Source organism: Macrotis lagotis, chromosome 8 (genome assembly GCF_037893015.1).
Source record: "Macrotis lagotis isolate mMagLag1 chromosome 8, bilby.v1.9.chrom.fasta, whole genome shotgun sequence".
NCBI classification, from domain to species: Eukaryota; Metazoa; Chordata; class Mammalia; order Peramelemorphia; family Peramelidae; genus Macrotis; species Macrotis lagotis.
The window spans coordinates 24,700,639-24,719,646 of record NC_133665.1 but is presented as its reverse complement, the minus strand read 5'-3'; the positions used below and the strand labels follow the sequence as shown (position 1 = coordinate 24,719,646).

The 19,008-nt window shown below is 36.3% G+C and overlaps 1 protein-coding gene across 5 annotated transcripts in view; it reads left to right on the top strand.

The window, feature by feature from the left end:
• The window catches only part of DOCK8 (dedicator of cytokinesis 8), a 306,811-nt gene that overhangs the window by 281,397 nt on the left and 6,406 nt on the right, over window positions 1–19,008 (top strand). For all 5 annotated transcript variants that reach the window (XM_074196530.1, XM_074196529.1, XM_074196534.1 and 2 more), the window contains 5 exons: window positions 269–403; window positions 3,322–3,411; window positions 6,279–6,515; window positions 8,300–8,443; window positions 9,650–9,756. In XM_074196530.1, coding sequence (XP_074052631.1) covers window positions 269–403; window positions 3,322–3,411; window positions 6,279–6,515; window positions 8,300–8,443; window positions 9,650–9,756 — 713 coding nt within the window. The remainder of the gene's footprint in view (window positions 1–268; window positions 404–3,321; window positions 3,412–6,278; window positions 6,516–8,299; window positions 8,444–9,649; window positions 9,757–19,008) is intronic.

Sequence of the window (19,008 nt, the reverse complement as noted above, 5' to 3'; positions counted from 1 at the left end):
GCAGATAGCTCAAAATTGTTCCTGGTTGTTGCACCAAAGGGATGAGCAAGTCCATCACCTAACTACAGTTCTAACTAAGAGTTTCTATTTCTTTTTTATCATTTCCAAAGATCCTTTTATAAGTATAGAAACATGCATTTATTTGTTGTTGATTTTATGGAATGATTTCTTCTTGATGGTAATCATGGCAGTAATTTGATGAACACTATTCTTTTTCATGCCAGAGAATCCTAATTATAAATGTGGAGTCTTGCCTTTTATTTACCAGGGTCACAAGCGAATGTTTGGAACCTATTTCCGAGTTGGTTTCTATGGCTCCAAATTTGGAGATTTAGATGAGCAGGAATTTGTTTACAAAGAGCCTGCAATTACCAAGCTTCCAGAAATTTCACACAGACTAGAGGTAAGAAGTATGGTTTTCTGTGCTTGGCATCTAAAATTTTCCTGGTAGGGGGGATGGGGAAATAGTTAAAGCACATCCTTCTAGATGTGGTTCTAGATGGGAGGGAAGGGGGAAGTGGGGGGCAACAACCCCACTGACCATGAGTTTGATTTCACTGACTCATATGAGTCAGTGCCTACTGCCCATCTGGTGTTCTCTCTAGCAGTTGGAGGTGGAAAAAGGTTTGGAATAACCCCTTCCTCCAGCTCCCCCCCCTCAAGTCCAATCCCCATAAGGCAGAAATTGTACATCACTTGTGTAGGTCCCCTTCAAAAAGTACTTATGAATGAAAGGATCTTTTTAACATCCTTTTCCAAATTGAGTAGTAGAATATTGAATTTCAAGGGGATTATCCTAAGGCTAAATCAGAGCATTTCCCTAGGGAAATATTTTCAGGGACAACAATCTCAGTTTTGTGTCTTTAGGTAATAAACCCTAATTCTGATATAGTGACTCCAGGGTTGCATTATATTTGAAGTCTTTCCAGCTTGGTAGGATCTGCCAGAATTAATGTTCTCTTGGCATAGCCTTGGAGAACTTGAGATCATCTCTGCATCATGATGATACATTGAAGGAAGACAGTAGTGGAGAAACCCAGAGAGAAAGAATCTGTTTTCTTTTGATCTGGACTTTTACTTTATAGATGTACGGAAGTCCCCATGTGTGAATCCTCTTTACTAATCCACATCAGAAGCAATTCTGCAATTTGTAGACAGTTTTGAAACATAAATGTTGAATTCACTGTATGCCTAAAAAGAATGACAAGATATACATAACAGAGATCTGCAGGTTCCTATTTTTCTATTCTATTTCAAATATAGAAATGCTTGTTTTATTTGGTGGGGGATGGAGAAATAGAAAAAAAAAGGAAATAACACAAACAAAAAAAAATATATCATCCTAGAGAGTTACCTGAGGAACTGAGGTGTTAAGTGACTTTGCAGTCAAACCCAATTGGGAGAATGGGAGGGTGGGAAAAGATCCTAAAAAGAGTTGGTTCTTAGAATGAAGAAATCACCTCTCTGACTCAGGAGGGTAAGAAAAGCCTTAAGCATGGAGAAGTAGATTGATCAAACCTTTATGGAGGAGTCAGGGGAGGTGGTCAATGAGTAACCCACCAGGCTAGGAATCAGATGGTGGGGGAGGGATTGGGGAAAGGGGCTGTAATTGCTTTGTATTATCTTCCTGAATTTATCTTTGAGAAGAGGGTTAACCTGAACAATGGGGGCCCACAGAAAATGCCAGAGAAGTACAGATAATAGTTCCTTAATATAATAGAAAAGGCTAGACAAATATCTCTCCTTGAACAACCTGACCAGGGTCCCACAGTCAGACTGTGTCAGATGCAGGATCCGTGTTCTTACAGAAAGCCATTCTCAGTCCTCTTAATTCTCAAATCTTCCCTTTGTTGATTTTCTCCCATTTATCCTGTTTGTGCTAAGTTTGAATGTCGTCTTCCCCATTAGAATGTTCCTCAAGGGCAGGGACTGTCTTTTGTCTCTCTCTTTATATCCCTAGTGCTTAACCCAGTATAAAGAAAGGCACTAAATAAATATTTATTGATTTACTTACTTGAACCTATTCCAGATCTTCCTGACTCTAAACAATAATAATAATAATAATAATAATAATAATAATAACAATAACAATAATATCTAATGATTATGCTATCTCCAATTTCTATAACACTTTAAGATTTGTATAGCGCTTTTCTCACACTGGGTGTGTGGTTTGTCTAAGTATTATTAAACCCATTTTACAGATGAGGAAACCAAATCTCACAGAGGCAAATTAATTAATCACATCTCACCTCTAACATTTCAAAAATTCACTAAAAAGAATAAGCATAGAACAAAATTCTAAGTAAACATAATCCAGAGGACAGTCAAAATAACAGTCTTGAGAACTAAAAATGATGGCAGAACCCAGTACCATAAAAACTGAAACACAAATTGCTCCTCACTTAAAGGTCTCTGAATATTTCATGATAACTAGCATAAGCACTGCATACAAAATGTGTATTCATTGCCTTATGACAAATACCTTGAATTTAGTTAGCACCCTACTTTTAAAATCTGAGGTTTTCTCACTGAGTCTTATTTACCCTGGCACTCAGATATGTTCTACTGAATTTTTCCCCATTTTTTAAAACCTAATTCAAGTGCTTCCTCTATTAACATTGCCCCTAATCTCTTTACCATTAAGATAGTTCCTCCTTAGACTTCACATAAAACTTTGTTTTGTAACTTGCTTCTAGATGTATTTATCATATATTACTACATATTATACACATGTATATACATGTACCTATTTTGACTGTGTATAAAAATATCTTTCTCTTTTCTAGATTATAAGCTCCATGAAGGTGGCTACTGTCTAAATGTCACAGCTTTCTTGAAGTTTTACTTGACCTGGAGCAAGCATTTAATAAGCATTTGCTGCATCACATTGCAGTGAATAGAAGTGACTTTTGAATATTTTGGGCTATAGTTTGCCACATTAGGAAAAGATTGGTGGTCTCTGAGTTTGTATAGTGTGAATTAGTGAGGTAGGATTCAATGACAACACAACCTGTGGATCTTCAGTAATAATTAATTAAATCAATTTAGAGACTGGAATATACCAATAATAGGAATGTGTTTAGCAGCCAACAATAAAGGACTTCTTTTTTTAATTTTGGGTTGTGGAAGCTCTGAACCTGAACCTTGTCCATTAACTCTAGTGTTATCCCTATGTTATCCCTATCCCATTGCCAGAATGTTCAAGTGCCGATGGTGTAAACTCTGTACTTCTTCCAATCTTGCTCCACATTTCCAAAAGGGGGGTGGTTGAAGAATGTCAAAAACAACTTTTAAAGAATTGTTTCTCTTTTTCCCCAGGCATTTTATGGTCAATGCTTTGGTGTAAATTTTGTGGAAGTAATTAAAGATTCTATTCCTGTGGACAAAACCAAGTTGGATCCTCACAAGGTATAGGATAGATTTATACAATGTCATCATCTAGGACTCTTCCTTTCTGACAGCTAAGATGTGACTCTTTGAAATTTTTAAATCCTCCTAGATCTTAGCTGTTGCTTGGTATGCAGGGTTAGGGAAATCAGCTTACACCTTAAAAATCACAATCTAGGAAAATTCAATTCCAGTACAAATGTAAAGTGCTGACTTAACAGCTCTCCAGGCAGCCTTAGTTCACTGCTACCATTTACAGGGTCACTGTGATACTGGTCAAAGAGGTAAGGATTTGAAATGACAGTTAAGCTAGTAAAATGTGTAACTCCTAGCATCGGATCTTTGCTTTTTAAGTTTCTTTTGTGAAGACTGTTTCAGGTAGTAAAAAATCTTTGCCCTCTAAATTCTTCTCTATATTTCCTTATATTTTCATCCCCACACCCATGACAAAACACATCTATTGATGCAAGCTTTCAGCATTGTTGAAACCTTAGGAAGATAACATTAACCATGCTCGACATCAACCAGTGAGTTTGAGAAATGACTGATGCTTCATGGTATATATCAAGAAACATAAACAATAACTTTTGGCATAATTGATGAGGTGAAAGTGATAGAGTTGCCTTTCACTTTTTTCCCATAAGAAGCTAGCATTTTGTTATGAGAGACAATATTGTATTTCTGCAAAGTAGGAAAAGAGAAGAAGACTAGATTTTCAGATCTGTTCATGAATTTTTATAATAGAGAATTTAGAGTGGAATACAATAAAAAAACACAATGCAATATAACAATATAATACAATACAATGCAACAAAATACAATTTAATGCAATAAAATTATAGCATAAATGATGCAGCAAATACAATATGAGATAATACAATGCAACATAACATAATACAATGTAACACTATAATTCAATGCAGCAATATAATGTAAAATAATACAACACAATACAGTGCAGTGCCACACACTGCAACACTATGCAACAAAATACAAGACAATGTCACAAAATGAGTCTAATACAATGCTATTAAATCCCTCTTTTCCTTCAATCACCACCTTCTTCCTAAAACTTTCCTAATTCCCCACAACTTCTTTCTTTCTCCTAGCTAAATTGTATTTAACTATCTTGTAATTTTTGAAATTTGTTTTTATACTTAGTCTGTATACTTGAATACATGATTTTTGTCTCCTCCATTAGAATATAAGATCCTCTCAAATTGTATTTCATTCTCTCTACATGTATTCTTGGAACCTTGCACAGTGCCACCCATAGTAGACAATAAATTTCTAATTGACATTTTATAGTTTTTGTCTGGCCACCATAGCCACACAATGACACCAAAGTCTTTGGTCACAACCATTCTGGAAAACAGTGGTTTTTCTCTCTTATAAATAAATCCTGTAAGTGCTCATACTAAGACATAAATGCTCATAAACTAAAACACAAAAAAAGTTCTGATTGACAGGAAGAAAAGAGGTTAGACTATTTCCCTGATGAACTCTTCATAAACAAATTTTCTCTCTTTCTTACCATGTATATTAAAGGGCTTTCTAAGGGTGGCTAGGTTGCCCAGTGGATACAGCACTGGCCCTGGAGTCAGGAGGACCTGAGTTCTAATCCAGTCTCAGACACTTAATAATTGCCTATCTGTGTGACCTTAGGCAAGTCATTTAACACCACTGCCTTGCAAAAACCAAAAATAAAAGTCATTCTAGATTGTATATACTGTCAGACTCAATTAGATAGTTTTGATAAATAACTTCTTCTTTCTTTTTTTACTCTTTGTTATAAGGAATGACTTTGGGGGGTTGGGGAAGAGGTGAATGAATAATAGTAAGCTACTTTGGATTTGGAGGCAAAAAACTTGGCATTCAGATCCTATTTTAAATATTTACTAGTTCTATGACCCTGAGCATGTGACTTACATTCTCTGAGCTTCAGTTTCTTCATCTTTACAACTAGGGGATTGGGCTCAATGATCTAAAAGGTACTTTCCTGCTCTAATTCCATGATCCTATGCTATGATATTTGGAAATACAAGCAAAAAAAATGCATGTAGTAAGATAAAGATTTTTTTTTTACTTTGCTTCATGGTTTTCCATTACTTCAATAATTCTTCCCAATGGCCTGAAATATAAATTTAAAAAAAACAAAACAAAGGACAAGCCATCAGTATGGACAGTACAATATATTCATCTGATTTTTCTCATTCTTGACTACCATCATGTGTTGTTTTTTCAGTTGTCTCAGTCTCTTTGTGATGCCATTTGGGGTTTTCTTGGCAAAGATTCTGAGTGTTTTGCCATTTTCTTCTCCAGCTCATGTTACAGATGAGAATGAGGAAACTGGGGCAAACAGATTAAGTGACTTACCCAGGTTCACACAGCTAGCAAGCATCTGAGGCAAGATTTGAATGCAGGAATTCCTGATTCCAGGTCCGCCTCTCCATCCACTGACAACCTTGCAACTAACCCAAATTTCCTGAACTTGGTAGGATTTATCCTACTAATGCTGTCAGTAGGATTTTAAAAATAAAATCATTAGTAAGACATTTAGTAGGAAGTTATTTTGAAATTTAAAATATATTGCTTTTAATTTCCCTAAAAATTAGTTTTAAGGTCTAAATTTTTATTAAAATCTATCTGGTAAAAATTCTAAAAAGAAAGATCTGAATTTAAAAAAACTTTTGACTTTGGTGTGGGGAGGGGTCCTTGGCAAGAAGCTGAATTCCCTTTTGGTGCTATCAATGCCATAGCCTTAGTGAAGTCAGAGATCCTGTTGTTTGATGTGTCCCAGCAGGTCTGTTCCCTTCCTTTGTCATGATTTGTTTCTGTGGTTGGAAAATGAGGATCATTTCCTCCTCCTCTTTCCTCCCTTCCCTTAGGCCTACATACAAATCACTTTTGTGGAACCTTATTTTGATGAATATGAGATGAAAGACAGGGTAACCTACTTTGAGAAGAATTTCAACCTCCGAAGATTCATGTACACAACCCCCTTCACCTTGGAGGGACGGCCCCGAGGTGAACTGAGTGAGCAATACCGGAGGAACACCATCCTGACCACAATGCATGCCTTCCCCTACATCAAGACCAGAATCAGAGTCATCCAAAAGGAAGAGGTAATCTCATTGAAAAAGGATTAGAATTTGGGGGAATGAATCTATTGAAAATGTGGTAATGTACTGCTGGGGTGAGACTCCCAGAAGAGGATTCCGTATTGGAGTTTGGTCTCTCCAGTCCATTTGATGATGAAAATAGAAAGAAGAGAACAAATTCCTACCTAGAAATACTTTTACTCCCAAGGTGAATTGAGTGTCCAGATGCAATCTGCTCTCTGCTCCTTAATGTTATGTAATTTCCTGTGGGTGATTCTAGAATTAATATTATTATTTATTAGCAATAGCAAACCTATATTGGGCAGCTGCTATATATTCCTTATTGAATTTTTTTAATGGCTGTGTAACATTTGGTAGAGGGTGTTTCTTTATCTGAGAATTCTATACCAATGAAATAACAAGTCCAGTCCTGATCCTGGTTTGACAAGAATTGAACAGTAAGACCATTGTAGGACAAGACAAATGATGAAGACCTATTGATCTTGGAGCAGGTTCTCTTGAAATTCTGATTTTTCCTTTTCTCACCAGAACCATAACTTTAGAGAGAGGATGATTATACTAAACCCATGACAAATGAACCACTAAGACCCTATTGACTCAAAACTTACCTTCAAATTGGATCGGAAGAACCACTTTCTACAATACCAAAAAAGTGTATAAGATGCCAGAGGTCCAATAATAATAACCGGAGCTTACATTTACATAGACCTTTAAATTTTCCAAATGACTTGTTTTATTACATTACCTATTATGATCCTTATAACAATCCTTAATTTTTCCCAGTTGCAAATGGAATAATAAGATCCCATAATGAAAATGGATCTGAAAAAGCAATAAGATTCACTTGAAATAATTTTCCTCATTCAGATTGCCTTGAAACTCTTACAATCATTTCGTTTGCCCTGCACCCATGAATCTAAATGCCCTATTTGTCTCCCATCTCTAATTTTACCTAATATTTGAATTACTAAGAGTCGTCATAGAGAACCAGCCAGGACCTGAGTTCAAACCTTTCCTCTAACATGTCTTTGCTGTGTAAATCTGGGGAAGTCATTTAATTTTTCAGTATTATAATTTAAATAGCTGATCAGTTACAGATTACCTAGATTGATAGAGACTCTTCATTTGGCTGCTCCCTATATCAATGAAATAAGAGATCTAAGCCCTATTTTCTTATTGTATATATAGCATATTAGCATAGTGGCCTTTGGAACCATGAAGACTCAGGTTCAAACTCTGCCTCTGACACATCTAAAGTAGATTAGATTATATCACAGTCATCCCTTCTACATCATGACTTTCCCCATTGAGGTTTTGATATATCATGGGTCAGCATAAGAAATTAAATGGAAATTTGGGGGAGGGGGAGTTTTGCCAAAGCCACAGACAATACATAAAAATAAGTAGATAATATCGAAAAAATTTAGAAACTCAGAAATGCATAATATATATGTATATAATTACAAACACCCCATTAAAAATTAAAAATTCAGACTTCTCTCATTCAAAAAGGCCAAAAAATTTTACAGCTTTCCCAGATCACAAGAGTGGGTAGGGAGAGAAGGGAGTGTAGATGTGGAAGGGATAACTGTAGATTAGATTATAATAACCCTCGAAGACTTCAAATTGCAGAGGAGATGACAACCTGCATTGGTGGAGGAAATTTCCTTAACCAAGAGTTCCCTATACCAATGAAATCACTAGTCTCATTCTTATCTCTGACCCTGTCTCTATTTGTTAGGGTCAGATAGTGAATTCCTTCCATTTATGTTTTTGCTTTTTTTCAGCTTGTGTTGACCCCAATTGAAGTTGCCATTGAAGACATGAAGAAGAAGACCCTAGAGTTGGCTGTGGCTGTCAGTCAGGAGCCACCGGATGCCAAGATGCTTCAAATGGTGTTACAAGGCTCTGTGGGAGCCACTGTGAATCAGGTAAAAGAATTATTATGATGAAAAGAGGTGCAATCCCACTTTCTCCCCTTATGTTACAATCCTGTCCTCTTTTTTCTCTCTTATCCAAGGGATCCAAACCACACAGAAAATGGTTAAACTTAGTTTAAACATTTGCAGAGTTTGATAAGCCCAAGGAAATTTCTCCTTTGCTTCTGCTTTCATGTGGCCATCCAACATAGGGGAAAAAAATCTAAAAGATGAATAGATTGAGTAAGCAGAAAACTGACTCCACAACTCTTAACAATATCAATTTAGAGACAGAAGAGACCTTAAAGGTCATCTGATCCAACCCTTCATTTAATATATAAAGACCCTAAGGTTTGAGAGGATAAATGACTTGCCCAAGGGTCACAGTAAATATCTGGAGCAAGATTCTTGTCTCCAATATGACAGTCTTATCCCCTACTACATGCTTTAGAATTTGGGATCTCTACTGGACCTGACTTAGGGAGCCTCTCTTACCTAAACTATTTACAATTGGTAGAAATCCTTAGAGATCTGTTGTCTGTTTGTTTACAAAGACTGACTCTCACCTATAGAAAAACTAAAGAGAGAAAAGTGAAGGCTTCATTTATCTGAGATTCTTGGATTCATGCTATTTATGCCTACCCTCCCAGTTAAACTCAAGATGGAGTCATAACTAGGAATTCTTTTGGCATGGGGGGGGGAGGGTGTGTATGTGAAAAGATGGCACAAACAAGAGTCCAACTCTAGACTCGGGCATTCATGAGGTCCTGGAAGAAGGCATCATGACTCTGAGACCCTATGGGTCATAGAATCATGGTTCTAGAATTGATAGTGACCTCAGATATCATCTAGCCAACCCCCATCATTTTACAGATAAGAAAACTTAGGCTGGAGATGTTAAGTGATTTGTCCCAGGTCTTTTTGGTAATTGTCAGAGATAGGACTTGAATCCAGGGCTTCTGACTCCAGCGTCCTATAACTCACTTTATCCACCCACTCCTTCCTTGGATTGGTTTATGAACAGGGCAGAGAATGCCCAGGGATTGAACATTCAGTAGAGTTCACGGTGTGTTTTCAATACCACTGAAACACAGTTCTGTATAAAAAAAATTAATCACTCTGTGAATCAAAATGTTGAACCAAATAAATCGTTTTTTAAGTTGAGGAAATTTGTTTTCTTTTAAGTGAAACATTGGTGTGTTTTGTTGTTTCTATCAGGGACCACTAGAGGTAGCCCAAGTGTTCTTGGCTGAAATTCCAGTTGACCCAAAACTTTACCGGCATCATAATAAGTTGCGATTATGTTTTAAAGAATTCATAATGCGGTAAGTAAGGGGAAAGTGCTGGGGACTCAGAAGCTCATAGCTAAGCAAAGCAATATCAGAACTGCTAGAATTCTTCATGGAAGCATTAAAATTCCAGAACTTGTCGGTATTAAAGCTACCATGGCAGCTTTGTGACCCTGGACAAGTCACTTACTTTCCCTGGGCCTCATTTTCCTCCCTGCCTTAAGTCTTTCCCCCACTCCAATACATTCACTATTCAGATAATCAGATTCATCTTCCCAAAGCACAGATCTAACCATATCATCTCCCAACATAATAAACTCTGGTGACTTACCTCAACAGTCAAATATAAAATTTTAAGTATTGCCCTTAAAGCCTTCCTTTTCTTCAAGTCTTGTTATACCTTATGCATCCCCATATACTCTGCAATACAGTGACACTGGCCTCCTTGCTGTTCCTAAAACAAAATTCTTCATTTCCAGATACTCTGAACATTTTCAGTGATTGTCCCCCTGCCTGGAATGCTCTCCCTTCTCATTTCTATTTCCTGGCTTCCTTGGCTTCCTTAAGTACCAGCTAAAATTTCACCTTTTTCCCTTTCCCTTTTAATTCTAATGCCTTCCCTCTTTTGATTATCTTGTTTGTAAATAATTGTTTGCATGTTGTCTCTCTATTAGACTATAATCTTCTAAAAGGAAGAGGTTGTGTTAATTTTCCTTTTTATAGTCTTGATACATCAGACAATTGAATCAGAAATAGAAAGCAATGAAATTATTCTCTGTTTTTCTCATTTGCAAAGTAAAACTTTATTAAAAAATATCTCCTAGTGGAAAACAACTACAAGACTCTAACACTTTCGTCAACAAACATTGTTTGAATGACTACCCCATACAAATAAGTCATTGAGCAAGGTTTTAAGGATCAAAAGATTTGTAGTCTAGCTGAGGAAGTAGCCAATATTTATAAAATGATAAATACTTGCTGTGAGAGCATGTGATTTATGCCAAATGACAACTGCATAGGTAATGGCCAAAGTAATTTTAAAGAAAGGGAAAGTCACTTGGGGATGGGGAAAGTCAGAAGGAGATAGAGTTTGAGCTGATCCTAAGAGATCAAGTGTAACTTTAGAAAAGTTACCACCTGGCAGAATCCAAGTTGATTGGAGGGAAAGAATCACATAGAACAAGAATGAGAGGGAAGTTTGGAGAGGAAAGCAATGTGGTAAATAGATTTGGAGGTCTTATTTAAAATGACCAGTTTCAGACTCTGGTATTTACTTTGCTTAGAGTTAACTTTGATTCTCTCTACAAATTGCAAAATGTGAAAATCCTATGTTCCAAGCCTGTGGGATCATACCATCATAATCACAACTGACATAGATACAGCACTTTACATGTTATTCCCCTTTGATCTGCAGAACCCGAAATCTGAGAGGCAGAGAGATAATTATTCCCAATTTCCATAGGAACACAAGCCTAAGAAAAATTAAGAGACTTGTCCTGGGATTACATACCCAATAAATTGAAGGAGGAGGATTCAAACCCAGGTTTTCTGATTCCTAATCCTTTACTATAACTCTCTCTAATGAATTTGTGATTAGGAAAACAAGAAAAGTAACTTTTCCCAGACTTCTGAGGGCATTTTCCTTCAATAAAAATGTTAGCATCTGAATTATACTGACAAAGGTGTATAGAAGCTCAAAAGTTTATTTCCTCAAAATCTAACTCACTATTAAAAGAGGTATCTTTTACATTGTGCCTGTTGTACTTGCCTTCCAGCCATAGTAAAGACAGTAATTTACATGGAAAAGTAGGTCTGCATATTCCTGCATCTACTGCTGACTGGGCTATGCTGCTATACACAGTTGATTTTTGCCAGTGGGATGTATTGTGCCACCATGATGCAGGAGTTGCATGGTAACCTGCCCTCCATATTTTCTTTCCCCATAATTGTTCTTTCTCTTCATTGGCCTGTTATCCCTTTTACTTTCCTCCCTCCAGAAAGAAAAATTACATTTAACCAGCCCCACTGAACAATTCCATAGAACTGTTTTCTCAGATTCTAAGAAAAGAAATCTTGTATATTATTTTATTGCCAGTACATTTCCTCTGGCTCTGGTAATGGGCTGTTTGTCCTCCTAAAGACCAGGCTAGGGCACATTGGAAAAACTTGTTACTAAAAGTTTGACTACCAAGTATTCAATAGTTTTGACCACAGCAATTCTCAAAGACAATTTGCTAATTAATACATGAGTTGTGGTGACCTGCATTGGTGGAAGCTGTCAAAACTCAAGTATTTTATATATATATAGTGACTTTCAATTTAAATGTGTTTATAAAAAGTCAAAGAGAATTTCTAAGTAAAGAAGAAGCTAGATTAGGTCCATTGTGCAAATTAGTGACTTTTAATGAACAATGTTGTTAGGCTTGCCCTTTTGGGTTAAGGTTTAAAATTTTACTTCTAGTTATATCTATTCCTCCTTGGTGTACCATGTGATATAGTAAGAGAGGGCTAGCTTTGGGATGGATAAGAACTAAATTCACTTTTCAAGACTCTGGATAAGAAAGTTACCTTTTCAGAAACCCAGCTAACTCTCTGAACTAATGAATTAAAGATGAGTTGCAAATCTGCATCAGTGAAGTGAATTACTATACTAGGAGTTCTCTATTTTGCTAAAAATTGCATGCACAATTGGACCACAAAAAAAGTCTTTTTTTTCCCCATACAACTTTCTTTATAGATTTTTTTATATTTTTATATACTTCAATATATTTTTAAAAAGGATTACATGAATTTGTAAACATCTGTAAGGTGCAATTTCTTTTGAAAAAACTATGTTAAGGGGTGGCTAGGTGGCATAGTGGATAAAGCACTGGCCTTGGAGTCAGGAGTACCTGGGTTCAAATCCGTTCTCAGACACTTAATAATTACCTAGCTGTGTGACCTTGGGCAAGCCACTTAACCCCATTTGCCTTGCAAAAACCTAAAAAAAAAACTATGTTAAATTTAGCAAAGTTGCCACATTTATTTGTGTATTTATTTTTGTGTTCTACATATGCATTCTATTTAAATATTTTATTTCTTTTCTTTTTTTTTGTTTTGGTAGATCTTTCACTACACATTAACTAAACCTCTCAGACTTCTCTCCTCATCCTATTAGAAGTCCTCCCTAATAACAAATAAATTTAAGGGGGAAAAAATCAATATATTGGCCATGCCTGAAAATGAAAGACTCACTCTTCATCTCTTTACCAAGAGACAGAAGACATATTTATCATGAGTTTTTTTAAAGTCTTGGTGGGTTACTGTGTTTATCAATTCTGAAGTCCTTTTCTTCATTTTTTAAGTCTTTCAATGTTGTTTTCTTACTTTTCCTTTACATTTGGGTGATCATCATGTAAGTTGTTTTCCTGGTTCTGCTCATTTCACCCTTCATTATTTCATACAGATCTTCCCAGGTTTCTCTAACGTCTTCATTTTTATTATTTCTCATGCTAAAATAATATTATATTATATTTAAATAATACAATATTTGTTGTATCATTCTCCAATTGATGGATTCCTACTTTGTGTCCAATTATTTGTTACAATAACAACAAAATTGCATCAATACAAATATTTTTGTACATGTGAGTCTTTTCCCTATTTTTCATCACCTTAGTATGTGCCTAGAAGTGATATCACTAGGTTAAAGGGTTCCATACCACTTTCCAGCAGATAAATTCATGAAGGTAAAAGACTCTATAATCAAACAGCTTTTAAATTTTCCAGACAAAAACAATTAACTTGACTTTGGCAGTAGTACATAAGTTTATAGCATCATAGATTTAGAGCTAGAATGAACTTTAAATATTATATTGTCCAGGCTTCTACAGTTTTGTTATTATTCTTTTTATAAAAATAGAATTTATTGATAGCCTTTGTTTTTTATCACTCCCTGTGTCCTTATCCATGCCTCTGCCCAGAAACTCATCCTTTATAAACAAATTATAGTAGGAAAAAAATCAACAAAACTAATCAGTAATTTGATTTTCTATGATCTTTTAGCATATTTAAGGACCTCTACATAGGAACAGAGTAAGAATCTTTTTTATATTTCTTCATTGGGGCTAAGCTTGATCATAATAATTTTGTAACACTCTTTAAACTAGCATCTTATGGTGGTTGTATTTCCATTTACATTGGTTATTTATTGTGTCTGTTGTTTTTTTGACTCTGCTTATTTCACTTTGTACCAGTTCTCATGAGTCTTCCCATGCTTCTCTGTATTCATCATGTTAATCTTTTCTTATGGCACAGTAATATTCCATTACATTCATATACCACAGTTATTTAGTTATTTTGAGAAATGCCCCAAACAATGGACATTTACTTGATCCCAGTTCTTTGCCACCAGAAAAAGTTTTGCTAAAAACATTTGAGCGGATTTGAGATTTTTCTTTTTACCCTCTTAGATATGACTAACATCATTCCAAATTGATTTCCAAAATGTTTGTATCAGTTCACAGTTCCACCACCAATGCATTAGCATGCACTTCTCCAATATTGATTATTCCCATATTTTGGAATCTTCATTTTACAGATAAAGAAACTAACATTCACAGAAATTTTGTTCAGTTGTGCCCATATCTTCATGACTTTGTGAACCATACTGTCTAGGGGTGGGGGTTTTTTTTTGGGGGGGGGGTTGCTAGGCACTGGGGTTAAATGACTTGCCCAAGGTCACACAGCTAGGCAATAAGTGGCTGAGGCTGGATTTGAACTCAGGTCCTCCTGATTCCAGGGCCAGTACTTTATCCATTGTGCCACCTAGCTGCCCCATTATGGGGTTTTCTTGACACAGCTATTGGAGTGTTTTGCCATATCCTTCTCCAGTCAATTCAAACAATAGGTTAAATGACTTGCCCACAGTTACATTGCTAGTCACTACTGCCTAAAATTTCACAGTTACTAAGAATCTTAGATCACATATGAACCCAGGCCTTTCTGACTCCCAAATTCAGAGCCCTATTCATTAGGACAATCTTCAGTTAAGTGCCTAAGATCATGCAAATAATAAGTAGCAAGGCTTGAATTTGAACTCAGGTCTTTTGTACTTCAAATTCAGCACTTTTCTGACTACCCTATGTGAGCTTCTCTGAGTATAACAGCTGGTTTTTGATGAGTGAGCAGTAGAAATGTGAGCCTAGCAATCTGGCACATACTATAGGAATCTTAAGAGGGAAGAAATCCTTCCAGGTGGACAGTGTAAAGAAAATTGTAGCCTCAAAATCCGTGGCACCAGTCCTTCCACATTTGCCAGGCTGCTACCTGTATCCTTCACCACTATTTCCTGAGATAAGTGAAACAATTCTAACTCTTCAGATGCCAAGATGAAATGGAAACAACATTCTTTCTTTCTTTCTCCTCCTCCCTCAAAATAGCCCCAGACTGTTAGATAATTGTATTAAAAGGAGCCAATTATATTTACACTGAAAGAGAAAGTTTTTAAAATGTATATTTATTTATAATTTATATTTATTGCTTTTTTATGTCTTTTTTAAAACTATATCTCAACACAGTTATATTGACAGTGTATATAGTATTCCTGAGTCCCCCTTCTATCTGTTAATATTGATAACAGTAACAAAAATAGCAATAATAGTTAACATTTATGTTGCACCTACTCTGTGCTATTTGGGTTTTTTTTTTCAGTTGTTTTCAATCATGTCTGACTCTTTGTGACCCTATTTGGGGTTTTCTTAGCAAAAATACTGGAATGGTTTCTATTTCCTTCTCCAACTTGATAGATGAGACCAACAGGGTTAAAATGACTTTCCCAGAGTCACACAACTAGTAAGTGTCAGAGGCCAGTTTTGAACTCAGGAAGATGAGTCTTTCTGACTCCAGGCCTTGTTCTATCTTATCACAGGGGAGGCAATGAGATATAACAGGAAGAGAACTGGCAAGACAACCAGGATTAAAATTTTGCTTTTCTCACTTTCTAGTTGAGTGATTTAAGGATGTTACATAACTGATTCTCAGTGTCCTCGTCTGTAAATCTATGATCTTAGGATATCAGAAGATCAGAAGTGATGAATTGTGTTTTTTCCCCTTAACTGGAGTCAGGGCCAGTCAAGGGGAAGGGTTAAGAATTTTCTTACATTAATCCAAAGAAATTTGTGGTATTTCTATTAAGAAAACAACTGGAGAGACTAGGTATGCATGGTTTATAGTAAATTCAAGTCTCTTTGGTCCTTAAACAGAAGGTTCAGGGACATTCATCCAAGTAAAGTATGACCAGTGTTGTGCTGCCATTGTCAGATGAGCCTGATCATACCACAAAAACAAGAACAACCTAGAAAAACTTTCAAACTTTATACTGGGGTTCTGACCCTTTCTCCTTTCCTTACTTCAAGGACTTAAAAGAGATGAGCATGGTTTGTTGTTACTCAGTAATTTTTCAGTAATGTCAAATTCTTCATGACCCCATTTGGGGTTTTCTGGTAGAGATACTGGAGTGGTTTTCTAATTCTTGCTCCAGCTCATTTTACAGATGAGAAAACTAAGGAAAACAGGGAATTGTTCTCATAGAAGATCAAAATGCTATCACTATGTTGGAATCAAGTTATAATGTTTCCAACTGTGGCTGATCAGACCATATAAGCTTGGAATAGTCTAGTAAATATATGAGACTGAATTTGAATTCATGAAGATGAGGTTTCCTGGCTCCAGACCCAATACTTTATCCACTACACTACCTAGCTGCCCATGAGTCTGCTCATCTCTGGTTATAATTTGATTTTTCATTCTTTCCTCTCTCATCTAGTTATACTTTCTGATTTCCAGTGTATATAGGGATGAACAGCCCTGCTGGCACAAGTGTCAGTAGGGAAAAATGCCATTTTGGAATCAGAAAACCACAGTTCAGATCTTGTCTCTGAGACTTCCCACCTAGGTGAATTTGAACAAATTGCTCAAACTCCCTAGGTCTGAGCTTCTTTGTCTAAAAAAAAAAAAATGGGGTTTTATATGATTGTCTCAAAAGACTCCTCCAGCTTTCAGCTATGCTCCTGTGAGCATATCTCTAGGAGAAATTCAATTCAGTCCAGTTAGAGGGGAGAGAAGAGGGGAAAAAATCTCCAAAGCCAACTCTAAAGAATTCTATGATATCACACATTCCCTTAAACTTGAGAGATCTATGATTTTGTGAATGCCACAAAGATTATCCCTAACCCAGAGCTTGAAATGCTGTCATTTATAGAGCATCTTAAGGATTACAAAACGTTTTACTGTATTGTCACATTATTTCTCACAATAAACCTGTTAGGTTGCTATTATTGTCCCCATTTTACAGATGAGGAAACTGAGACTGGGAAAGGTTAAATGATTTGCTCAAGGTCACATAGCTAGTGAATCTCTGAGACAGGATTCAAACTCAGGTCTTCCTGCTCCCCAAGTCCAGAGCTGTTCTACTAAATGAAATTATAGTGAGTCTGATGATAATCAGGTAATAACCTTTAAAACAATAACTCAGATGTGTACAGCATTTTAAGATTTACAGAATGCTTACCCCACTATAACTCTAGAAGGTAGGCAGTGTATTTTTAACTCCATTGTCAGATAAGGAGAATGAGACTCCAGTACCAAGTGTCTCCATGATTAAATAACTAGTGTCAGACCAAAATTCTTAGATCAACTGATTCTAAATCAAGTGCCTTTATGAGCACATGCTAGCTCCAAAAATGCTATTATGAAAGAATATCCCTCTGATGAAGTGGGAATCATCTGAAAAAATTTTTAAATGAGTTTTAAAAATATTTTTAGGGTTGGTCTAGTTTTGGGTTTGAATGAGATGAATTCATGAAAGTACCATCTCTGAGTCAACTAGAAGTCATTCTAGAGGCAACTAAGTGGCACAGTGGATAGAGCACCATCCCTGGAGTCAGGAGGACCTGAGTTCAAATCCAGCCTCAGACACTTAATATTACCTAACTGTGTGACCTTAGGCAAGTCACTTAACTCCACTACCTTGCAAAAAAAACCAAGAAAGAAAGAAAGAAAGAAAGAAAGAAAGAAAGAAAGAAAGAAAGAAAGAAAGAAAGAAAGAAAGAAAATACCATCTCTGATCCACCTGTATTTAGGGACAAAAAGGTTTATATAAGTATTGCTGTGGTTAGAAGATGCTAAGGGAGAGAGAGATTAGCAGCAGTAGCAGCAACAGCAACAGTAGATAAGGAAGGGTATAGGGACATGAGAGGTTACCCAGAGAATCACAATTCCAAGAGCAGGCAGACCTTCCAAAGGAGGAGAGGTGAGCTTTTAAAGGAGCAACATGATAAGGTATTTAGGGATACTTAGTTGAGAGGACTGTAACTCTGAGAACAGAGGTGAGGTCATTAAGGACAGTAGATGAGGGGTTGTAGCTTAAATTTAGTCCTTTCTGGACAGGAATCTATTGTTTTCTTAATAGGGGCCTGTCTTGTGCCTAGGGGCAGGGATTTACTGAAACCCTGCCAGAAAACTGCAAGGTACTTTACTAAAAGTTCATTGATTTCATCTGAGTTTTATACGATGGGATGTAGGGCAGGGGTGTATATATGTTAAATGTAAGATACTTGTTCAGTGCAGAGGGAATAGATGAGTTATAGAACATAGTTCTCTGTCCAGTATTTCCTCTATTATATCTCTTTATGTTTTTTCTATTTATTATTTTTCTATCTATTCTAGTAGAAGCCATTAGAAACTGCCACATCAAACTTTCCTAGTATAGTTTATGAAATGCAGGAATTCTTTCCTGAAAACTTTCAAAGCAGACACCTTCCATCGTCTAATCTCTTCCCTTGCCACATCAAAGACTTCCCTATTAAGGGAACTGAACTTGCCAAATCTGGTTTTAAGGACCCCGTGCCCCTGACTGCAGATATTTGTGGGAGGATACCATTGTTCTGTATTAGCACAAATTCTCCCTGAAAAGGAAGTAAGAAAAGGAAAAATACACCAATTAAGCCTACATCCTGAACACTTTCTTTCTCCTCTGCCCTTCTTTAGAGATCTAATCTCATTACCTCACATTTCTGACCCCCTCTCATTATAGGATATTACAATATTTGTGGATTTCCTCATTATCAGAGATAATTAAAACAAGTTCCCTTGCAAATGGAAGGGTGGCTTATGTTGTATTCTATGTCTTACTTCTCAATTGATAACAAAGTTATCACATAATCTTTAAAAATGATGACTCTAATTGGTTACAAGCTCCTAGTGATGAAGAACTTAAGGTTCAGGTACTTCAGAAGGAATCATTATAGT